Raw genomic sequence first — 25,422 nt, 5'->3', positions numbered from 1 at the left:
ACTAACATGCTCTCGACTCAGTATACTCCCGATGGGGCAGACCTCACCTGGATCTATTTGCAACGGAGATCAACGCAAAATGCCAACATTATGCAAGCTGGCTTCCCCAGAAAGGATCTCTAGGGGATGCATTTTCAATCGCATGGTGCAACGTCTTTGCTTACGCTTTTCCTCCATTTCCCCTGATCCCCAGGGTCCTTCGGAAACTGAAAGCAGAGCATTGCACACTGATCCTGGTATCCCCAGCGTGGCTGCGCCAACACTGGTTTACAGAACTCCACCTTCTATCGCTGGAGCCTCCGATTCCATTCTGGCCTTACCCGCATCTCCTCACTATGAACCAGGGGCCATTTCCAGCATCCAGATCTGACCTCTCTCAGATTATCGGCTTGGCTCCTGAGTTCAGAGAATTCCACGACCGGGATATCCCTCAGGACTGCAGGGTCGTTTTAGCCCGGGCCCGGGCTGACAGTACCAACAAGACATATTCTCTTAAGTGGAAGAGATTCGGTTTATGGTGTAAAGCTAATAAACTTCACCCGTTCTCGTCATCTCCGGCACAACTTCTGCCCTATCTGCTTTACCTGGCCAACTCTGGATTGGCTCACGCCTCAATCAAAGTCCACCTGGCAGCCACATCTTGGTTCAGACGCTCTTCGTCTGGTGTTTCCCTATGGTCCAATAGACTGGTCAAACAGTTTCTGAAAGGCTTATTCAGGACTTATCCTCCAGTGAGACCTTTACCACCTACATGGCAGCTCAATATTGTCCTGGCGCAGTTGATGAAACACCCCTTTGAGCCAATGCATAGAGCAGATCTCAAATACTTGTCATGGAAAACAGCTCTCTTGCTGGCTCTCACGTCAGTAAGGAGGGTGAGTGAGCTGCAGGCTTTCTGTATTCAGCACCCGTTCCTTCAGTTCAAACAGGACAGAGTCATTCTACGGACTAACCCCAAATTCATACCAAAGGTTCTGTCTGCTTTTCATCTAAACAAACCTATTGTCCTGAGATCTTTCTGCCCTAATCCTTCTTCAACAGTGGAGAGATCTCTACATTCCTTGGACCTGAAAAGATGTCTGAAATTCTACATTCGTAGAACAGAACAATTTCGCAAGTCCAACCAATTATTCATTGCCTTCAGTAGGCCCAGGAAGGGCCAACCATTGACAAAGCAGAGCATTTCAAGGTGGATCTCTGCTGCCATCGCCTTCTGCCACCAACAGGCGGGACATCCTCTGCCCGCCAAAGTTCAGACTCATTCCACTAGAGCGGTTTCCACCTCCATGGCGCTCTTTTCTGGGGTGCCCATTGTCGACATTTGCAGAGCGGCGACATGGAAGACACCACATACGTTCACCAAGCACTACTGCTTGGATTCGGAACTTATGAAGGATGCAGCAGTGGGACAGGCGGTGCTCCGTCATCTATTTCATTAGAGGTGAGCCTTCTTCCTTTCATCCCACCTTTCCTATTTCTTATTGCACATTTCTTATCCTGCTACTGTTTGCAGTTTATTCTGTTGCACTATTTATAAGGTATTATCAAGTGTCTTACATGCTATATTATGTAAAATGTGCTGCCTACTACTTGCTACTCTGATTCAGGCATGTGAATCTATGCAAGATACCCATAATACTGGATAAGAAATGCGTTATTTACCTGTAACTGCAGTTATCCAGTATTGGTATCTTTCATAGATTCACATGCAACCCACCCGCCTCCCCTGGAAGGGCTCACCTTAGTTCTCTCAGTAAGTACTACTTAGCACTGTGCTTACGAAAATCTGAGGGACTAGGGCTCCTTCCAGGAAGGTTCTAGAGGGTGGTAGTAGCTGATTGGCTCCTGGCCAAAGTTTGGTCCTTTTTTACAAAAGGACTCGGATAGGTTACTAATGTGAGGCCTCCGGCCTATTCGTGTATATATATGTCTATATGACATTACTATTTTTATGTACCGGGGACTCCCACCCCGACGACGGGGAATGATTCAGGCATGTGAATCTATGAAAGATACCAATACTGGATAACTGCAGTTACAGGTAAGTAACGCATTTCGTATGTAGTTGTCACTTTTCATTGACATCCTCACCTCCTCCAACAGGTGTGAAGGGGAATAATGGTATCCAGCTATGTATGATGTAGAAACAGGCAAACATATTTAAAGATGTTTTTGGGAATGAGCAGTGCATAAAGTGACTGAAGGACTCTTGGTTTATACTTGGAGGTGAGTTTATTGTATTGATCCAGAAAGCTGTTATTGTATTCTCAATCTTTTTATGTTATGGTTTCAGGTGTGGGCATAAGCGTCCTCTGTTAGCCCTTAATTGATTCCCTGGTGAGCGCTTGCTGGAGCACCGAAAAGTTGTCCCATCAGTTTTGAGGGAAGGGATGTGAACAATAGCACCCTTTCTTTAGGAATTGAGGAGGATTCTAAATGATGTTTGTTCCATGGGTTGGGCATGCTGGATTAGGCATGTGTGGAATCTAAAGGGGTTTCAATTGCAACCCCTTCGTAACCAGCCGCGGTCGGTCCATTGAGGCCGAGGGGCCACGCCCCTCCACCCTTTGCCCCTCACGAACAGTATCTGTCAGGCTGAACAAAGGTCAGCCTGACACTGTTCGTTTCAGGTCAGGCAGCCAGGAGCCAGACATACGCTAAATGCGAAGGCATTTGTCTATCTGAGCTGAACTTTGCTGGGCTGAGGAAGTCACAGCTCCTGTGGGCCTGATGTCCTCAGCTCAGCAAAGGTCCATGAGGCCCTCCCCTCAGTGACGAGGGGTAGCGTCACTGATTGCTTGCACCTGGGGGCTTCAGTGTTACGCTCCGAAGCGCCCGGTGTCGAGTATCAATCAGTCACACTTCATCACAGAGTGGGGTGGGGTCAGCAGTCTTATTGACCCCATCCCACTCGGTGATGACGTTGGGGCTGCTGCCTTCCCTCATTGGCTGACTTTAGGTCAGCCAATGAGGAAAGGTCAGCCAATGAGGGAAGGCAGCAGTCCCAAGCCTCCTGGAACCTCCGAGGCAGAGCTGGCTGTAGGCAGGGTGTGTGTTTTTCTTTAAAATTAATGTTTGGTGCATGTATGTATGAATGTTTGGTTAAGAGTGTTGTGAATGGATTTGTATGTGTGCGTGTGTGTGAATGCATGGCTGTGAGTGTTATGTATGTGTGTGTAAAACGTACCGGTCGCCCCTGCTTGTAACACATAGATGACCCCCCCCATGCCACGTGGCAAGGTATGGTTTTGTAAATTATTTGTAGGGTAATTAACACCAGCATTTTGGACTCTGTCAACAGTTCATCCCAACTCTGCATATGGTGACGTAAAGGCACACGTAGGTGCCAACCCTACGCGTTGACATCAGCTCTTCTTTTTACACTACCTTTAATGCATATCTGGAGCTCTGCTCTGGCCAATTCTGGTTACTTACTAAAGTCCTTTCAACTAGCATTTTGGCAGTGTGTAGAGATGTCAATCCTGAAGACAGTGAGCTTCAAACCATGTTGCATGTGCGGGAAACTGATGCAGGTTATGCCCTGCACAACATCTGCCTTTGGTTCGGCGGCATAAAAAAACATGATTCGAAGTTCTGTTACAAATGTTCCCTAATGCATTGCAAGAAAGAAAGAAAAAGAAAGCAAACTTCAAGATAATGACCCTCGCACAAGTTCTGCTGGCCTTCGAGCACGAAGATTAGATCATGTCCCTGAACTTGCAGGAGGTCTATTTTGATGTACCAGTCATGCAGTCACAAGGGAAGTACCTCTATATTTGGGTGCATTAGATCACTTCCAGTTCACTGTCCTACCTTTCAGCATTACATCCACCCCAATAAGTTTTCAAGAAGGTCATAGCAGGGGTTGTGGCCCATCGTTGCAGGTCAAGGGTTCCATCACCTGAACGATTGGCTATTACTTTGGCTCACCTCATCTTGGGCCACTTACAGAAAGCAGTGTTGTTGTCAAGATCTGTCTGTCTGACAATGTGTCTCATGACCTCCACTAGAGGATGTCGGACTCCAATCTGACTTACAGCTGACTGCTCTCCTTCCCGCCACCCCCTACGTCATGGATAATTTGTGCACTGCTCCATGGTTAGATCACCCGGATGATGTGGAGGTCAGAGACTTCCGGTCTAAATTAAAGCAGGCGCCATCACATAAATCTACTTGAGATGTATGATATTCACCCGGCTCTCAAAGCCGTTCTGTCTTTCATCAAGGGAATATCAACCCACGAGGTGCGTAACCACAGGACTGCCATATTGGACTGCAACAGGGGGGGCAGCGTGGAATCATGGGCCTTCTGGAGGCATTAAGGTTGTGGTACTTGCTCGCACTTCACAAGATCTCTATGATGATTAGTCATCTAGTAGATCATTCAGAATCTGCGCAGGTGAACTCGGCATGTGTCATCTTACCGACTACAAGTGGTGTCTACACTACAAGATAGTTGTGGGCTTCTTTTCTCAATGAGAGATGCCTTTGGTAGACCTTTTGCCACCTTCCAAAACACTTAGTGCCCCGTGCGCTTTCACGTTTTCCTCTCAGGGGTCTTTGATAAAAGTATTCTGGGTTCAGCTGGACTTTGGCTTTCAGTACACGTTTCTACCTGTTCCTCAGATCTTGCGGTTCCTGAACAAAGGCATACGAGACAGAGCACAGTTCAGTCTATTAAGCCTGGACCGAGTTCTGACGGTTTGGTACTTCTAACTCTTGACTCTGAGCACATGCCCTCCACAGTGGCTGCCTCTACAGATGGATCTACTCTCCCAGCAGCAGAGCAGAGTGTTGCACCCAAACCTACACAATCTACAGTTGTATGCATGGAGACTGAAGCAGAACCAACTAAAAGCCTGTCAGAAATAGTGGCTGCTATTCTGGCTATATTTTCTGATCTTTCCAAGCTGAGGGCCAGGTTAAAAAATTGCCTCTTTTTTCTTTGTCCGGCTTCATGACCAAGACTATAATTGGTGGAAGGGTAGCAGAATCCAGTAGATGGAATATTGATCTTAACAACGCTGTATCCTATCACCCTTGGACTGACCCGACTTGAAGCCTTGTCAGAAGCACTTTCTTATCCTTCAGGCAAATTGGCATTTCTCCCAAATTTACCACCACCACCACCACCCAAAATTACTTCTAAGTAAAGGTGCATTAGAGAAAGTACCCAGCGGAGTGTAAATAAAATGTTTGCAAATGAAGATACAACCCCTTTAAGTGTCTTCCATGACCATAGTGCATGCAGTTGTAGGCAACAGACGGTTACTTTAGATTTCTGAAGGGTCTGCCGTGCGATACAATTTTCATGTCAGTTCAAAGAGTGGCCCACATGAAGCCCAACTTAAGACTGCTCTTGAAATCTAGACTTTTGGGATGTTGCAGGCAAGGTAGTACCTTCCTACTGGAAAAACGTATGTGTTATTCCTGTCTGCAGAAAATTATCCAGGAAGTAATCGTTCACTCAAATGTCACAACAGCGCAAAGTGGTGGAAATATGAAGATTTAATCTACTGACTTTTATATGATTTGAAACCATGTGCCACAGCTACAGAAAGATAAAGCAAAGAGCTTATTGTGTGAACCTCAGAATAATGTTGGTGTGCTTTGCTTTCTGACTCTGAAAACATATACCTGTAGCTGAGTTCAAAATAGCATATATCTTTGTACTTTTTTGGATCAGTTAAAGATGCACAAAGTAGTAATTTTAAACGTCACAAGCCTAGCGCCAATCCCCACTCTTAGACGCAGCATATGCCCCCCTTGACGCCCTTGCAACACCTCACTCAACTACACCTCCCCGCCCGAACTCACTCACTCAACCTTTCAGTACTGTTATGAATTGCACATCACAGGGGCAGCTGAAATTCCAGGAGCCTAGTCCCGACAGCTCGACGACTTCAGAGGGCTGGAAGAGGTACCCCGCTACACGGCGGAGGAGGGCACTGGACATCGAATGCTGTCTCATACTATGTGACCTATTGTTCCACCTGTCTGTCTATGCTCCCCCAGGTACTTCTCTTGTAAAGCGCTCTGATATCCGCAAGGATCTTGTCCGCGCTATATAAAACTTTCTAAATAAATAAATAAATAAATAAATAAACATCAGGAGTGTTCCAATGGAAGCAGTCGTGCTGACACTGATTTGACATGATCCAAATGTGGTAAACCAATAGAATGGTTGAAGCGACTTTCCACCTGGGATGGCCTCTAGTCCCACTCAACAATGGGTAATTAATTGCATACCACTCTCTTGGCACCTATGTGACTCACAAGAGGCAAATATTGAGTGGGTTATTATGCTCCTCCCGTCACTCTAAAATGGTAGCAATGGACTATTACACGCTCCGCTTCTGCATATATGCTGCATGTACAAATGCACTTTATTTACCGCCTTACGCCAAAGGACTGCAGCATTCTTGAGGTTAAGCAATTTGAATTTTGTTGTAGTATTTCATTTTTATGCTTTAAGGTCGAAGTACTGACCCAGAGGTAAAATTCAACAAGTACAAATTGAGAGAGGACTTTGCTGTAAAACAAACACTCCTATTTGCGAAACTTAATGTCAAACTCCCCTAGACGTTGGTCAAATATTTGAGGTTTAGGCTGGCAATATTGATCTTGGAATTTAGAGGAAAGAGTCCATCTCCAGCAACTGTGTTGCTAAACTAATAAATGTCTGAATCCAGTCCCGCCAAAGCAATGTCCTCCCATTTCTTTCATGGTTTAATGCTGCAGGAGAGTACACATTCCACCACTACCCCTGGGTCACGTTGGGTTAGAAAAAAAAAAGGAGGTGGGGGACACAGTTTAACTACATGGTGACTGGACACCAGGGGTTGCTGACAACATAAGGTAAATATTTTTCTTTCTAGACTGGGAAACACGAAGAGGGTTCCAAGATGGAGAGTCCCAAGGGAGGTTATTTAATATATTTATGTATTCCTTGTTTGGGACCTGCTAAGGCTGTTTTAATTGTGTGGGAAAATATGGAGCTTCTATATGTTTTTGATAACTTGCAAAGGCCTCCAAAGACGCCCATTGAGGATCTGTAACTCAAGAGGTTTGCTTCTAAACAACCAAGTTGATTTTGTGCTCACTTCTAAATGTATTATTTATTTCCATTTTAAAGGCATCCATAATGTGGAAGGGATTGCAGTTGATTGGATGGGCAACAATCTGTACTGGACGGATGACGGGCCCAAGAAAACTATCAGTGTGGCACGGCTGGAAAAAGCATCCCAGACCCGAAAAACCCTCATCGAGGGCAAGATGACTCATCCCCGAGCTATTGTGGTGGACCCCTTGAATGGGTAGGCAAGAGTGGTGGTCCCACACATTATTCTACTTGAGGCTCATACGTTTGTTAATTTGGCAGGGTAGTGGATATCGGGCTAATGCACCATTTTGGATATATTTTTGTGCCACAGTCACAAGGGGCTATTGTAACCAGAATGCCAAAGTATGTTTAAAGTGCCTGAGAAGGCTTTCATGTATAGGTCTCACATGTCTCTGTACTAATATGTTTAACAATCTTCACATGTATGTATCACATGTCTATGCCAGACGTTATTTGAAAAAGCAAGATAGTCAATCACCTGTTGCATGGCCAGAACCAAATTAATTGGAACTCTCATTCCAGTTTACAGCAGTACAGTTGCTGTGCACGCACTAGAAGTACTGAATGGGGTATTTTCTGTAAATTGTCCAGTGATTAGAGTTGATAAATGTTCTCTCGGCAGCTCCTCATGACTTCCGGCTTTGCCCTGAGGAGTCCTAATTGTTTGAGGAGCCAGAAACTGTAGCTCCATTCCCTTTTCACAGAAACTATACACATCGGAAGGCCAAAGCTTTCAGTTTCCTAGAAAGCACACCAGCCTCCACTACAGCCCTCTTAGCAAAGTTAATTGCTCCACTGAGGGAATGAAGCACCAAGGTACCATTGCAACGTAATATGCTAAAGGAACTTGCCCTTTTGCTGTTAAAATGTACTCTTTGACTACTTGGATGAGGTGGCAACTTTCACAGAGCATTGCCTTTTGCAGGGCACTAACTTCTCTGAGTTGTGCTTTAGTGGGGACGAGTTAATCAAAGTTGTTAGGGTTGTCCATGGTGGCTCTATGGTATGACCTGATGTGCAAATCGAACTACTGGCTCAGCTCTAGCAGCAACCTTTTTATGTCTTGCTTATCGGACAGCACAAGCCGTCTGTGAGAGATCTAGATGTGCTTACCATAAACTTAGTGGGCCTAGAGCCCACCCATTCGTTATCATTGGTTGGTTTTATTGTCACTCATTTGCTTGCCTCTAATTTGGTGGCTTGTCTTCCCCTTCAGTCTGTCACTGCCCTGGAACATGCCATCTTTACCACTTCAATTGATTACATTTTAGGAACTAATTATTATTATTATTTTTTTAGGCACGCCATGGGAGTGTACCTGTTCTAGCTTGCTCCATCATGTATTTTCACTATCCCAAACCACTGCTGCCATGGCACTTGCACCTTGTTGCTCTGTCATTCATGATCTGCTCTGTCTTGTGTGCTTCTCCCATGTGCTTTGTGTTGCTCTCCCTAGCATGCTGCTCTCTATTTTCTACTTCTCGTCTCGACATCCCACGCTGCATTTTGCTCTGTCCCTCATGAACAACTTTGCCCTTCTGCCCGGCTTTACTTATTTTTTATTTTCCCTACCCCTCATGGCTTCCCCTATCCCCTCCTCTATTGTTCCCTCATTGCTCATAGGTATTTAATTTTTCACCTGCACTTTCTTTAAGTCCCGGGCTGCAGCCATATCTGCCCAGACCCTGTGCTCCTTCAAAAACACTTGGCATTTCTTTTGTTTAGTTATTGATTTAAATGGCGTCTGCCATCTTTGATCAGTCAATGAAAAAAAAAATGGCACCTGTGGCATTCTGGAGGTGCAGGCACTACAGAATAACGCAGTGGACAATAGATGCCATGTCTTGCACTTTTTTTGTAGGTGTTGTTTTGGTAATACTGCACGGCGTCGGCAAACAGCATTAGCAAAGCTAGTGGGTCTAAAGGCAAGACCTACAGGTTTTGCAAAATGCTTGTTCAAAATTATGAAGCTGATATTCAAATAAAGGAAATGCTGCTATGAACCCACTATCTCTTCTCATATATCCAGCAAACACGAGTACACACACCAGAAGCAACATGTTAGGAGTGACATAAGCACACCAGTTTACAAGACAGCAAACAACCAACCCAACTGTTACCGTATAGAATATACTATAGCTATAAACTTTCCAAACCAAACTTATATATCTGCGCTAAATCAGCCTGGACAGTTTGAGGTTGCAATGCTTCTTTAGTGACAATTGGATCCTCTTCAAATCCTAGATAACATGACATATGAATCTCAAAATATTTCACTAGCAATCTCATGTACTATGTGTCAGGGCTGCTATTGTGCCACCATCACCTTCAGCCCGGTTTCTCTGTTCTACACCTAGGTCTAGCTTTGTTGTTTGCAACGCAACATAAGTGACTAGAGGATTGCGGAGTTAGCGTGCAAATGGTGGAGATGAATGATAAGCTGATGTGAGCTAAAGATCAGTGCTGACATACGCTCTTGTGAGAACAGCATCTTTTGCCCTTGGAAGGAGCAAGGGAGTATTGAGGTGCTCGCTCTTCTGGAAGAAAGTTCGTGGATGGAGACTGGGGGCTCTGTCTCTGTAGGTTGTGATGGCCATTTTAAGGTTTTTTAGGTTTCGCCTATTATCATTCACTTGCAAATGTAATAGGCGAAAATTCAAGGGCTCGATCGACTAGTGAAACCACTGTGGTTTCTTCACAGTGCATGTGAGTCACTCGCTCTCTGGTTCATGCTCTCCCTTACTTATAATCTCTTTTCTTCTCTCTCGGTTTCTCTTTTCTTTTTTCTTTGTCTTCCCACTCTGGCTGTCAGGCTCTATCCGTGTGTGTCTCTCTCTCTTTCCCTCTTTGTCACTGCCCTTTCTTTTTCATTCTCTCCTCTGTCTCTTTCTCTCTCTATCGTTCTCGTTCCCTTCTTACTTTTTCTCTCTCCGGCTCTGTCTCTGTCACTCTCTTTTACTCTCCCCCTCTCTCTCGCAGACTCTTTCTATATCTCGGCTCCCTTTCTCTCTGACTGTCTCTTTCTTTCACTCACACACAGACTCCCTGTCTCTCTCTTGTACTACCACGCACTTTTTGAAAACTCGGGCCGACATGATTCCGGCATAGACACTAGTTTCCCAGTTGCCATTTAGTTACCACCTCGTTTGAGGTAACTTTTCAATGGCTTGTAACTGCAATTATGGTCACACTCCACTGAAACATCTCATTGCGAACAGCAATTAGTAAGGGACACCCCTTTTATGCTCCCCCTAACTACGATTCAGAATAATTCGCAAAATCCCTTTTGAAATTCGAGAAGAATTTTCGGAACTACAAAAGGCGTCTAGAACATCGCAAAAGGCAATTTGCGGTCGCAAACCCTGTAGTTGTGCAGACCGCAGGATTTGTGACAGCAATTTGTTTCTGCTTTTTTGCTTTAGTGCTTCGGGCTCCACATCTCTAGATGCTGCAATGATGATAATGTAGCAAAGATTCTTCTTCAAAAATAGAATCAGTGGTATAGTATGCACAGACCAAGGAGGATATACCATCCAGGAACACCTGGGCGGCAGTGCTTAATTTGCGTTGGTGGTGGCCGGTGGTAGGTGGCTGGCTGTGCTCATTTTTTGGAACTCAGGCTTATTTTTCATCATCAGATTTTAACCCCGAGCAAGAAAGGGATAAAGGCAGAAAAGAGAGAAATAATGAGTAAGAGAAGGATAGAGAAACATGATATTGCAGAGAATGCAGGACAAACAAGCACTGGCGTTGCCAATAGGTTTCGCATTTGGAAAGTTGGAGCTATTGGTTTTGTATTTGACATTTTATATTTATATATCGTTATTGGCATTGTCAATAACAATATATAAATATAAAATGTCATTTACAAAACCAATAGCTCCAACTTTCCAAATGCGAAACCTATTGGCAACGCCAGTGCTTGTTTTTAATGTTGAAGATTGCATGGAATGTAGAAGGGCTTCACTTGGGAGCAGAGAGGACATGACTGAGTGGCAGGGTGTAAGAACAGCTGAGGTAGGGAAACCGTGCCACTTGGGAAGTTTTGTGGTGGAAGGAAAGTCAGGAGGGGCTTTTTCGTGGCCTTTGCTGCACATTTAGAAGCAAAAGTTGCAGCTTTTCGAGTTGCATTTGAGCTTATAGTTGAATAGTTTTGTATTTTACTGCACAGCTGTTTTGAACAATACAGTAGAGAAGCTTGTTTGGCAGTTAACAAGAAAGGGTGTTTCCACTTAGATTACATTTAATCACAAGCATACTTCTCACTACACACATCTCACTATACTTTATTTCACATTAGCAACATTTGAAACGTCTGAACAGCAGAGAGTAACGCTGACTGGTTGCCGCAGGTAATCTCTGGGCCTCTGCTGTTCCTCAGGGATTATCATCTGGCCTCTTGGCTGCTCCTATTAAAATAACTGCAGAACTTGTCTTCTTTTTTGGGTTGCGCCTTTTAAACTAGCTGCAGAGTTTGACTTCTTTTGTTATTTTGCTACCTGGGCTCCGGGCATCTTTAGGCTGTAGAGCCTGATCTCGGAGATCGCCTATTACACTGGTCTAATTGACTGACCTCTGTTTTGCTCCTGGTACGTTGACTGCAGAGTCTTGCCTCCTCTTCTGTTATAGTGCTAATGACTGGTAGGCCTATTGGCCTTTTTCGTACCTGCTACAGCACCCATGAGTCCACATAATCTCTTTACCCTGTTTTCACAGTATGCTCGCTCCCCATGTCTGTCAAATGCCCCATGAATTAAGTTTTTGAATGATTTGTCCCTGATGTGTTTTATAGCTCATTTTTATGTGCAACCTTCCATTTTAAGTGTTGGGGTATTATGGTGTCCTCTCTCTGCCTGCAGAATTACTCTCTGCTTGTGCTAATGTGCTGCCTCTTCTCTTGGCTAGTTGGATGTACTGGACAGACTGGGAGGAGGACCCAAAAGACAGCAAGCGTGGGAAGATCGAGCGCGCCTGGATGGATGGCACCAACCGCGATGTATTCATCACCTCCAAGACCGTCTTGTGGCCCAACGGCCTTAGCTTGGATATCCCAGCCAAGGTGCTGTACTGGGTTGATGCCTTCTATGACCGGATTGAAATGATATTCCTGAATGGCACCGATCGAAAGGTAAAACTCCCCTGTTCATTCATATGTCATGTTTCAATCCGCTTTGCCCTCGAGTCAAAATTACTTCTCCTTACTGGCCCGAAATGGCAAGTATTGGTCTTTTCATTTAGTGATGAAACCGAAAGCCATGTTGGAGGTACGTGGGCACTCCGTGCTGGGTAAACACTTCATAACTTGTAAGATAATTTGTAGAGTTTAATTTCCACGGCAAAGAAACCTGTTAAAAACTGAGGTACGTTTTCCAATCTGTCCACTTCCTTGTTTGAAAGCCCTGAATGATCCTTGCTGTCAGACTACTTGGAGTGTACAAACAGAGGGGCTTTGGTAGTGGACTGAATCAGGTGTCTCAGAAGTGTTGGCCCCTCCCCCTCCTGCAGAATCTGTTACACCTTTGGGTTAGCCCTTTTATTGAGAAGTCCACAGCTGGCATTCACATTTTGCAAAAAGAACAATTGATGGACAGAATACAGAACAATGTCATACATTCACCCCAGTACAGAGATCTGGGCCTAAATCCACCTTTTTTTGCTCACCATGACTCTGTGCATGTGCTATGACACTTAAAATGGCATATGTTTAATTGGCTTACATCCAGTTGGCATAACTCAACTTACTTGTAAGTCCCTAGTAGATGGTACCAGGGGGACCTAGGGCCTATTAGTGCCACCACAAGTACAGCAAGGTAAAACATGTCTCCCAGACCGCCGCTGCAGACTGCTAGTGCAGATTTAAACAGCTAACTCGCCTTTGCTATTTAAGGTAACTGGAAAGCCCAACCTTCCCCTTTTAATATGTGTAAGTCACCCTTAATGTAGGCCTATCTAGTCCTAAGACAGGGTGCTGTATAGTAAAAGGTGGAGATGCCTTTTAGATGTTCCAGAAGTGAAACCCTAAATTGTTATTTTTGGTGTGGTAAAAGCTAATAGCCCCATTGGTGAGTGCAGAGTTACAGGCTGACACCTGAGCCTTTTTATCTTCTGACTGGGACTACTAAAGTTGGTACTGTACAGTATCAAAAGAATCAGTGTATTAAATCTGATATAATAGTTACATCAAAATAAATTTCACGGGTGGGCACAGTGCAACTTTAGTAATTGCCACTTTCGTTGGCCAGGCTATCCAGTGTCCATTAAGGGTTGCTCAAAAGGACTGTCCTCAAAGACGGCCTTCTGCCCTCCTGTGGAGAAGTGTGAATGACTCCCAAGTAAGGACACAATAGATGCTTGCTTGGGGGAGAGGTGTTACCTCTCCCTGACAGGAAGCCACATGGCTGTTACCCCAAAAAGGCGAGCATCAAAGGCAAAGCCGCCTTAGAAGGTGAATGGGAAACAATTGGGAGAGGGGCTCCTCTCTGTCCCACGTGCCTGGTTTAGGCTGGCACGAGGGACAGAGAGGAGAAACCAGTTATTAAACCACTTTTCTAGGGGCGTTTAGCCCCCTTTGTAGCTGCACCTCTGGGTTGGGTTGGTGAGCTCTGCACTCCAAGATAGGTGTTCTGCCATGTTGAAATTGGACAGAAGGGAGTCTTCTTTTATAGCTAGAATCCACATTTCCACAGGAAGTAGTCATCAGACAGGAGGGGACCTGGTATCCCATTGGCTAGTGATTGCAACCTCCCCCGAGGGCATTCCCTGGGCATTAAGGAATCGCACCTGGCTTCCAGAACTTGGATATTATTTGACTAGAGAAGAGGACTGATGGACCGCTCTGCTTCTCAACGGACACGACGAAGAGAGGGTGGACCGACATGGACTGCTCCTGCTGCACTTGGTGGCTAAGAAGGGAAGGGACTGTGCCAGCCCGAGCAAGAGACTCCAAGGGTCATCTGGCTGACCTCCTGTTCCTAACACAAAGTTACAGTAGCTGAAGAAACCTGCTGGAGTGAGTTGGTAGCCTAGATTCCTTGATCACTGTTCCTTGCTGCTGTGCAGCCCAGGGAACCAGGGCTACGAACACTCAAAAGTTGCCCCCAAATCTAGTGGACCCGGGAGAGCTGTCTAAATGGCCTGCAGAGCACTAGTGTAAAGCTTGTATTGCGTGAAACTAGTTCAAGTTCAGGAATTTGTATAGCGCACTACTCACCCAGAGGGTCTCAAGGCGCTTGGGGGAGGGGGTGCATTATTTATCGAATAGCCAGGTTTTAAGTTCCTTCCTGAAGGAAATGTGGTTCTGGGTAAGGTGGAGGTGAGTGGGGAGAGAATTCCAGGTTTTGGCCGCCAAGTAGGAGAAGGATCTTCCTCCCATGGTGGATCTATGGATGCGAGGGACTGCGGCGAGGGCTTGATTGGAGGATCTTAGTTGGCGGGTCGGTGTGTAGAAGGACAGTCGTGTGTTGAGGCATTCGGGTCCTAGTTTGTAGAGGGCCTTGTGTGGGTGGGTGAGGAGACGGAACGTTATTTTGCCCCAGTATTGGAACTTTCATAGATTCCCATGCTTTGTATCATTCCCCGTCGTCGGAATGGGAGCCTCTGTAAATAGAAAAAATACCTTAGTAGTAAGCACAAAGTGAAAAAATAGGCCTAGGCCTTATCTCATTTTGTAGCTTATCCACCTCTTTTTGTAAAAGAGACCAAACTTTTGCAGTAGCCAATCAGAGCAGCCTCACCCCATAGAACCTTCCTGAGAGAAGCTCAGAGCCTCAGATTTTCTACCGCACGTTGTGCAAGGGAGTCTCCATTGAGCTCTGCTCAGTTTCTTCAATTCTAAACTACTTTTTTCAACAACTTGGATTTCTTTGTCTTGTCTGACAAGGAGAAAAAAACCCTTTTTAGAGCCTGTGCTACGTGCTCCAAGAAGAGGTTGTTTGTCAAAGACAAACATATGGACTGTATATACTGCCTGTATCCGGACCATAAACCCACGAACTGACAGATTTGCAGAACCTTCTCCTCGAAGACCTTGAGGGACAGGGAAGGACGTCTCCTCACATGGCTTCAGAAGATGAAGGACTGAGGGCTCCTCGTCAATGGTGTCATCTAAGAAGTCTCAGAAGAGGGGTAGGTCTCCCCCTTCTACTTCAGGCGAGTCCCTTCCCAAGGCCTTACCAGGGACCTCTGATAGGTCTGACAGGCCTGCTTCCCAGAAATCTCCTCACCACGGTGAAAAGGAGAGGCAGGGTAAGCCTGAGGAGTCACAACCCTCAAAAAAGGTGAAAAAGGTTACTACTATCTCTTCACCTCCCTCTGCGAAGGATAGAGGGGTCAAGAAGCCTTCAACTTCAGCACAGGAGGTCATTTCGGACAAGAAACAGCGGTCGTCGACGGTGAAAACCACAGGTACGTCGACGACTTCTGTAAAAAAGGATGTCTCTGTGAAAGTAGCCTCGTCGACGGGCTCGTCGACGACGGCTACGACGCCTGCATCGTCAACGGTATTCAAGACACCTGATGCCTGTTCGTCGTCGACGAAGATCACCTTCTCCACGTCGATGACGATGACAACAAAGATGGCTTCGGCGATGACGACGAGGACGACGTCGACGACGACCGTGTCGACGACTCCTGTATCCATGATGCTGACGACGAGTTCGTCGACGATCCCGTCGACGCTCCTTCCATCGTCGACGATGAGTTTCTGCTAGTCGACGACGCAATCCTCGACGACGAGAGCAGTATCTTCGTCGGCGCTTCCGTCGACGACGCAGTCCTTTAAAGAGTTACCGTCGTCGACGACTACCTCGTCGACGATGTCGTCGACGACGGGCTCATCTGAAAAACCTGTTTTTTCGTGCAGAAGGAAGCAGATAACACCAGAGTTGACGTCTCCGCGACAGGTTCAAAAACTTCCACCTAGTCTTCTGTTGGATGACGACTCTGATGAAGAGACTTTTAGCGAGTTTGGACAAGCGTATAGCCCTTCTGACCTACAAGTTAAGGTTCAGGATGTTAGTTCGGAGGAAGGAGAGATGGAACACCAACACTATGTTCCTGATCATTACTATGGGGAAGAGGACACAACTACCAGGCAAATGCCTTTGCAGAAGCCTTCAAGTCAGTCGCAAGAAGGGATGGTGGCGATGCCATCCAGTTTGATTACGGATCTACAACTTATGTTGCAGGACTACCGGAAGCATTTCCCTACTCCCCAAGAAGCTCAACGAGTGCGTCCTCCGACGCCTCCGCCTCAATCGTTATAGCCTGTGGCAGTACACTCTTTGCCTCCAAAAGAGCGTACCACTGCGCCTGAAGAGCGCCTACAAGAAGTGGTGGAGGTGCATGATACAGATGATGATACTGCCTCTTCTGATGCGGACCAACAAGTGGATCCTGACCAAGACCAGCAAGTGGATTGGAATCCAAATGACCCTCGTGATCCAGACGTCGCTGATCCAGATAACGCTACCTCACCTCCAGCGGACGTTGAAGGTTTTCACAACCTGATGGAACGGGTTTCCAAGAGGTTTGGTCTCCCAGTGACCACGGTTCAGTCCGAATGTTTCTTATATGATTTCAAGGAACCATTCAGGAAATCAGTACGTTCCATACCAATCATTGAACATGTTTGGTCTGAGGGCCTGAAGGCTATGCATAACCCGGCCACAGTCCTCCCGGTGCTACCAAGACTGGAGAAAAAGTACAAAGCACCAGATGGCAGTCCGGCGTGTCTGCTGGGTCAACCAAAACCGGACTCAGTCATTTCTCAGGCCGCCCAGAGCAAATCTAAAAATCCATCCACGCCGCTAACTACACCACCAGATAAGGAGGGCAGGCGCCTTGACAATGTGGGTAAAAGATTCTCCGCAATGGCCAGTCTTCTTGTTAGGGCAGCTAATGCTTTAGCAATTCTGGGACGTTACGATCGCCAGATGTGGTGCAACCTTTCTCAGTTTGTGGAGGAATTACAGGATTCCTCTAAAGAAGAAGTAAAGAAGATATTGCTGGAGGGGGAGCGGGCCTCTTCGGAGGTCATTGATTGTGCTATGGGTATAGCGACCACAGCATTTCGAGCGCTAGCCGGTTCGGCTGTTCTGAGACGCCAAGGATGGTTAAAGGCCACATGGTTCAGACAGGAGGTGCAGAATAAAATTTTGGATCTGCCATACGACGGAGAAATGCTGTTTGGCAAACACGTTGATGACGCCCTACAGGGCATAAAAAAGGACACTGATACAGCCAAGTCCTTAGGAACATTGCAATATCGCAAAGTACCCTTCAGAGGAGCAAGAGGTAGAGGATTCTCCACCTATAGAGGAGGCAATCAGAATCGCTACTCTTCCGGCTCACAATCTAGCCAGACATATAAACCTCAATACACTCAGAGGGGTTCCTTCTCTCGCCAACAGCCCAGAGGACGACAAGGGCAGCAAAGGAGAGACAACACCAGGAAACAATAGCGGCCAGGTGGCTCTTTCCACTGTTCCGGTTCCCTCATTAACACCGGTGGGGGGCAGGATTGCCCATTGCCTCAACAACTGGATGGTCATTACATCGGACCAGTGGGTCCTACAGATCGTCAAAGAAGGACACACGTTGGAGTTTCAAGACCTTCCTCCAACAAGAGCGCCAGACGCCTTTCCTCCCAAACATCTCAAACTCCTTCATCTCGAAGCCCACCAACTCTTCACCAAGGGGGCGGTAGAGCCTGTACCCCTCTCTCAGTAGGGGAAAGGGTTCTATTCCAGGTTCTTCCTGGTTCGGAAGACAAAGGCCAAGTGGCGTCCAATTTTAGATCTACGGCAGCTCAACACTTATCTCGTCAAGTTGTCCTTCAGGATGGTCACTCTTCAGGACATCCTCCGCCTTCTCAATCCAGGGGACTACATGGCGACCCTAGATTTGGAAGACGCTTACTTCCACGTTCCTATTCATCCAGCTCACAGGCAATATCTTCGATTTACAGTGGGCAAGAGCCACTTTCAATTCAAAGTACTGCCGTTTGGTCTCCGGTCCGCTCCGCGGATCTTTACAAAGGTTCTGGCTCTGGTAGCAGCCTTTCTCAGGAGACAGGCTATACAAGTCTTTCCATATCTGGACGATTGGCTGCTGAAGGCTCCGTCTTCCCAGGAAGCGTCCAGGGCAGTCACGTCCTGCAGAGAACTGTTCGAGCAACTAGGTCTTCGGCTCAACAGGACAGCGAGGTTTCTAGGGGCCATCCTGGACACAGAGTGTTGCCTAGCCTTTCCTTCGGAGGAACGCCAAAGCAAGCTGATTTGTTCAGCCCGCCTTCTTCAAACTCGAAAGTCGCTGACAGTTCGCAAGTACAAATCGCTTCTCGGATCGATTTCATCCTGCATACCATTGGTTCCACACTGCAGGCTCAGAATGCGTCCACTGCAGGAACAGTTGGACAAACAATGGCGTCAGGTCACAGGCTCCTTCGACGACAGGATTGTCGTTACCCCAGAAATGAGAAAGGCAAGCGGCTGGTGGTTGCTGAAAGACCATCTTTCCAGGGGTTTATCGTTCCAACTTCCACCATCTCCCATAGTTTTGACAACAGATGCTTCCATGGAGGGATGGGGAGCGGTCCTCCAGGAGTTGAAGGTCAGTGGCCATTGGAGTCCAGTCCAAGTCAAGTTCGACATCAACCTCCTGGAACTTCTCGCTATCCGTCTGGATCTACAAGCTTTTCTTCCGAGGATCCGCAACCGTGCAGTGCTGGTTCGTACAGACAACACCACAGCCATGCACTACATAAACAAGCAAGGCGGAACGAGATCCTCCACCCTCTCGAGGGAAGCCCAGACACTTTGGAATTGGGTAATCCAGAACAATATCACCCTTTCAGCGGAACATCTAGCGGGGACACTCAATGTCAGGGTCGCCAAAGGACTATCTCACACAAGTGGGAACTGGACCAGACCATTCTGGAGGAACTCTTTGCACGCTGGCGGACACCATCCATCGACCTGTTTGCAACTCCCCAGTCCTTCGCAAGCAGGGTTCACCATCGGGAATCCTTGGGGAATGCGCTTTTGATTGCTTGGTTCGGCGCCTTTGTTTACGCCTTTCCTCCCATTCCGCTGATCCCGAGATTGATCAGCAAGCTCAAGGTAGAACCGTGCAAGATGATTCTGATCGCACCAGCATGGCCCAGACAGTTTTGGTACTCAGAACTTCTCCTCCTCTCCCAGGATCAGCCAGTTCTCCTGCATCCTGTTCCAACACTGTTGACAATGACTCACGGACAGGTTCTACATCCGGACTTGAAGTCTCTGCGATTGACAGCGTGGCTCCTGAGTTCCGAGAGTTCCAAGGTTTAAATCTCTCAGGAGAATGTAGGGACATTTTGGCCCAGGCCCGAGCGCCTAGTACCAACAAGACCTATCGGGCTAAGTGGAAAAGATTCTGTGTTTGGTGTCGGAAGGAAGGTCTACATCCATATACTTCTGCACCAACTCTTACCTTACATCCTTTCTCTGTTAAAATCTGGATTGGCTCCGTCTTCTGTAAAAGTACATTTTAGCGGCCATTTCTAGATTCAGACGTTCATCATCAGGTCCTTCCCTGTGGTCGGCAAGGATTATCAAACAATTCCTGAAGGGTCTATTCAGGGTTTTTCCTCCAGTCTGGCCTCCACCACCAGCCTGGCATTTGAATTTAGTCTTGTCATATCTCATGAAACCCCCCTTTGAGCCTATTCATAAGACTGACCTTAAGTTTCTCTCGGGGAAACTGGCTCTTCTCTTGGCCCTGACATCGGCTAGAAGAGTTAGTGAACTCCAGGCTTTCACAATTGAGGAACCTTTTCTACAGTTCAAGAATAATGTTCTCATCCTAAGTACAAATCCTAAATTTATCCCGAAGGTACAGTCAGAATTTCATCTAAATGAGCCAGTGGTCTTAAAATCTTTCTTTCCACAGCCTTCCACACCAGCGGAGAGAACTTTGCACTCTTTGGACATTCACAGATGCCTGAAATTCTATTTGGAGCGAACAAAACAGTTCAGAAAATCTTCACAGCTTTTTGTTTCATTCAGTGCTCCTAGAAAGGGGTGTCCAGTTTCTAAACCCTGTATTTCCTGCTGGATTTCCAGTGCTATACATTTTTGCCACCAGGCAGCTGGAAAACCACTTCAGCAAGCAGTTCGTGCTCTCTCTAAAAGATCAATGGCTTCATCGACGGCTCTGTTCGCAGGTGTCCCAATCAAGGACATATGTAGAGCGGCGACATGGAGCAGTGTCCACACCTTCACTCGCCACTACTGCTTGGATTCTTCTGTGAAAGAGGATGCGGCAGTGGGCCAGGCGGTTTTGAGGAACCTTTTCCAATAAGTCGGTGAGATTTCCTTACTATCCCGCCTTCCTGTTTGCATATTTTGTATTACTTGTTATTATTGTGCTTTAGGATTCTAATGTGTCTCTGGTTTTCTTATCAGAATTATGTATGACATTTTCAGGTACACAAATTACAAAATATGCTTTTTCTCTATTTACTGCTGGTTATTCTGATACAAAGCATGGGAATCTATGAAAGTTCCAATACTGGGGCAAGAAAACAAGTTACTTACCTGTAACTTTGGTTCCCCGTATTGGTAACTTTCATAGATTCCCATGCGCCCACCCGCCTCCCCTGGGAAAGCTCAGTCTTATTGTCTTGTGAGATAGCTGTTAACAACGGCTACAAAAATCTGAGGCTCTGAGCTTCTCTCAGGAAGGTTCTATGGGGTGAGGCTGCTCTGATTGGCTCCTGCAAAAGTTTGGTCTCTTTTACAAAAAGAGGTGGATAAGCTACAAAATGAGATGAGGCCTAGGCCTATTTTTTCACTTTGTGCTTACTACTAAGGTATTTTTTCTATTTACCGAGGCTCCCATTCCGACGACGGGGAATGATACAAAGCATGGGAATCTATGAAAGTTACCAATACTGGGGAATGAAAGTTACAGGTAAGTAACTTGTTTTCCTCTTGTTGACGGGAAGCCAGTGGAAGTCTTTCAGGTGACCGGTAATGTGAGCTTGGCGCAGGATGTCCAATATGAGTCTGGCTGATGCGTTTTGGATGCGCTGGAGTTTTTTCTGTAGTTTGGCTGTGGTTCCGGCGTAGAGGGTGTTTCCATAGTCCAGTCGGCTGGTGACCAGTGCGTGGGTGACAGTCTTTCTTGTTTCGGTGGGGATCCAACGAAAGATTTTTTTGAGCATACGAAGTACGTTGAAGCAAGAGGATGAGACGGCGTTGACTTGTCTAGTCATCGAGAGGGAGGAGTCTAGGATGAAGCCTAGGTTACTTGCGTGGTCTGTGGGTATGGGTGCCGTGCCCAGGGCCGATGGCCACCATGAGTCGTCCCAGGCAGAGGGGGATGATCCTAGGATGAGGACTTCCGTTTTGTCTGAGTTAAGTTTTAGGCGGCTGTTTTTCATCCATTCGGCTACTTCTTCCATGCCTTCATGAAGATTGGTTTTGGCGGTGTTACGGTCTTTGGTGAGGGAAAGGATCAGCTGGGTGTCGTCAGCGTAAGAGATGATGTTAAGGTTGTGTTGTCGCGCAATGGATGCGAGGGGACTCATGTAAACGTTGAAGAGGGTGGGACGGAGTGATGATCCTTGTGGTGCTCCGCAGATGACTTCAGTGGCCTCTGATTTGAATGGGGGGAGTCGGACTCTCTGGGTTCTCCCGGCGAGGAACTAGATGATCCAGTCCAAGGCTTTTCCTTATACGCCGATGTTGCTGAGGCGTTGTATGAGGGTGCTATGACAGACTGTGTCGAAGGCTGCGGAGAGGTCGAATAGGATGAGGGCAACTGTTTCTCCGTTGTCCAGTAGTGTTCGGATGTCGTCTGTTGCTGCAATAAGGGCGGTTTCGGTGCTGTTTGGCTCGAAAGCCGGACTGTGAGGAGTCGAGGGGGTTGTTGGATTCAAGGAAGGCGGCGAGCTGGCTATTGACGGCTTTCTCAATGACTTTGGCAGGGAATGGGAGGAGGGAGATGGGGCGGTAGTTCTTAAGTTCAGAGGGGTCCGCTGTGGGTTTCTTCAAGAGGGCGCTGAGTTCGGCGTGTTTCCAGCTTTCTGGGAAGGTAGCGGAGTTGAAGGAGCAGTTGATGACATCACGGAGATGGGGTGCGATGATGGAGTCTGCTTTGTTGAAGATGTGGTGGGGACAGGGGTCGGTTGACGAGCCTGAATGGATGGAGTTCATTAGGCGGATGGTGTCTTCAGTGGCGATTGGTTTCCAGGTGTTAAGGATGTTAGAGGGCGGTTTAGGTTCGGAGGTGGGTGGAGTGGACTGTTCTTTGGAAATGTTCTCAAAGCTGTTATGTATGTCGGCGATTTTGTTGTAGAAGAAAGAGGATAACGAGTCGCAGAGGTCTTGGGAGGGAGTAATGTCGTTTGACGATGTTGAATAGTTCCTTGCTGTTTTGGGCGTGGTTGTCGAGTCGATCCTTGAATGCTGATTTCTTGGTGGATCGGATCAATTTGTGGTGTTTGCGGGTGGCTGTCTTGAAGGTGGTCAGGTTGTCAGTGGTTGGGTTTTTTCTCCATGTTTTCTCGAGAGTACGGCATAGTTTCTTGGATTTCTTAAGGTCCTCGTTGAACCAGGGAGCCTTTTTGTTACCCTGTTTGGTTTAGTGGTTTTTCAAGGGTGCTAGTTCGTCAGCGCTGTGAGTGATCCATTGTTTGAGTTTGGTGGCCGCTTGGTTTGGGTCCGATAAGAGGGCGGGAGGGTTTTGTTTGAGCAATGTGAGGAGTTGGTCGATGGTGATTTTGTTCCAGTTTCTTTGTGGAATAGGTTGTGGGGGGGTTGTGGGTCGAGGTAGTTTTGTAGCTGAAGTGAACACAGCTGTGGTCCGTCCAATGGAGAGCTGTGGTGTGATCGAAGGAGATGTGCTTGCTGGAGGTGAAGATTGGGTCGAGCGTATGTCCGGCTACATGGGTGGGGGTGTCAACAAGTTGTTTGAGACCGAGATTGGTCAGGTTGTCCAGAAGGGTGGTGGTGTTGCTGTCGTTTTTTCTTTTCCAGGTGGAAGTTGCGGTCTCCCAGTAGAATGTAGTTCTCGGAGGTGAGGGCATGTGGGCAGATGAAGTCAGTGATGTCTTCGCTGAATTGTTTACGGGTTCCTGGTGGTCTGTAGATGAGGGTGCCTCTAAGTGTGGTCCTGGGGTCGGTGTGGATCTGAAAGTGGAGGTGTTCGGCGGTTGCAAGGTTATCGTCGAGGCTGGTCTTGATTCTGAAGGTGTTCTTATGGACGATGGCGATACCTCCTCCTGTTTGGTTGGTGCGATCTTTCCGGATGATCTTGAGTGTGTCCGGGATGGCTATGGCGATGTCGGGCGCTGAAGAGGCGTTCTGTAAGGAACGCAATGTCCGGTGAAGCAGTGTCGAGTAGGTCCCAGAGTTCAGTGGCGTGTCTGTGGACCGAGCAGGTGTTTAGCAGGATGCACTTCAGGTGGTTAGGGTCGGAGCTGTGTTTGGAGTTAGTGGATTTGGTGTGGGTCTTGATGCAGTCGAGCTTGCAGGAGTGGCAGGCGAAGGGACCGTGGGTACGTCCTGGGGCAGCTTCGTAGCATTGTGGTGTGCGTCCGGGGTTAAGGGCTAGGAGGGTGGCGGAGTCATACGTTATGCAGGATGAGTGCCGTTTGAGGGGGCCAAGAGGTCTGGCGCTGGGCGCGGTCCAGGCGCGTACGGGCGTAGACGGGCTTACCTTTGGCGCGCATGGGGCGCGATCGCTGCGCGTGAAAGCTGCGCGTAGAAGCGTCGGTCATATGTGGATAGTGGAAGGGGAGGGGCGAGGGAGGATCAGCTGGGAGGCGGGTGCGGGCTGGAGGGGACGGGCTCCGAGGCACAACAACAACAAAATGGCTACAGAAGCGAAACCGGAACCGGATTGGGGCCAACAACAGAGAAAGCTTTGTGGGCAGAGGCACAATCACAGTAATTCAGCAATTAATGCAACAGGTACACAATTAAAGCTAGCGTTACTCGAGGCGGGTAATTTATGCAGTAATGAGGCAATGCAGGCGCTACTATAAGAACAATGTTAAAACGAGCAGCACGTTACAAAATGCAGGCAGCAGAACGATACCAGATGCAGGCAGCAGTGAGGAGGAACATTCTTAGGCAATGGTGCAAAGTAAAAAGCAGAACGATCTCAGCAAGGGCCAGGGGCTGTGTGGAGCGACCGCTTCTGACGGAGTCAGGACGGTCACAGTGATTCCCAGGATGGGGCGAGCCTAGTGAGTCAGTGGGAGGGAGGATCAGCTGGGAGGCGAGTGCGGGCTGGAGGGGACGGGCTCCGAGGCACAACAACAACAAAATGGCTACAGAAGCAAAACCGGAGCCGGATTGGGGCCAATAACTGAGAAAGCTTCGTGGGCAGAGGCACAATCACAGTAATTCAGCAATTAATGCAACAGGTACACAATTAAAGCTAGCGTTACGCGAGGCGGGTCATTTATGCAGTAATGAGGCAATGCAGGCGCTACTATAAGAACAATGTTAAAACGAGCAGCACGTTACAAAATGCAGGCAGCAGTACGATACCAGATGCAGGAAGCAGTGAGGAGGAACAATCTTAGGCAATGGTGCAAAGTAAGAAGCAGAACGATCTCAGCAAGGGCCAGGGGCTCTGTGGAGCGACCGCTTCTGACGGAGTCACGACTTTTGTCCACCAACCTATGTCAGCGGGGTTGGGTGCTGAGCGCCAAGATGCTCCTCGGAGTGATAGTAGCGCTATATAAATGTGTGCTTACATTACATTACAATGTAGTTTGATTGTCCGGAATGCACCTTCCTGCTAAAAGAAGTGAACCGCAGAAACCACTGTACCGGGGAACTGGTACCCAGTGGCAACAGGCATCCGTAGCCAGGATCGCCTCACCTATCCTGTGGACTGAGGAATAACCCCAGGAAGACCCTTGTCACCACTCAGCATCTTAAGCATCCCATATGCCTTGCATCAGGACCACTCCATGGAAGTCTATGGAAAGGAGCCATTGACGCTGGAACTGGACTCCAGACTGCTTTTCTCGTTGAAGTAACTGTTTCTGTGGACTTTGCTGGCCCCCCTGACTGTCTCCCTGTTGGAAAAGTTCACCTTAAGTAACTCTAAGTAATCACAATACTTACCCAGGTTTTTCTTGAGAAGTTTTGAAGTGCCAAATTTGTTGAATTTGCCAATGGTTATTCAAAGTTGAGTGGAAAGCTGTGATTTACTATACCTTCTAAACGCTGTGTCTTTGGAACATTCTGGTGCGCGTTTTTCATCATGGTGCCTGAAAATACATACCATTTGAGTCT

General features: G+C 47.3%; 1 protein-coding gene across 2 annotated transcripts in view; it reads left to right on the top strand.

Moving 5' to 3' along the window:
• The window catches only part of LRP1 (LDL receptor related protein 1), a 1,437,817-nt gene that overhangs the window by 314,107 nt on the left and 1,098,288 nt on the right, over positions 1 to 25,422 (top strand). For both annotated transcript variants that reach the window (XM_086966724.1, XM_086966716.1), the window contains exons 12-13: positions 7,136 to 7,316; positions 12,029 to 12,251. In XM_086966724.1, the coding sequence (XP_086822850.1) occupies positions 7,136 to 7,316; positions 12,029 to 12,251 (404 nt within the window). The remainder of the gene's footprint in view (positions 1 to 7,135; positions 7,317 to 12,028; positions 12,252 to 25,422) is intronic.

This window comes from Lissotriton vulgaris, chromosome 1_1 (assembly GCF_964263255.1).
Source record: "Lissotriton vulgaris chromosome 1_1, aLisVul1.2, whole genome shotgun sequence".
NCBI lineage: Eukaryota > Metazoa > Chordata > Amphibia > Caudata > Salamandridae > Lissotriton > Lissotriton vulgaris.
The sequence above is the reverse complement of the archived record's forward strand: the minus strand, read 5'-3'. Positions and strand labels throughout refer to the sequence as shown.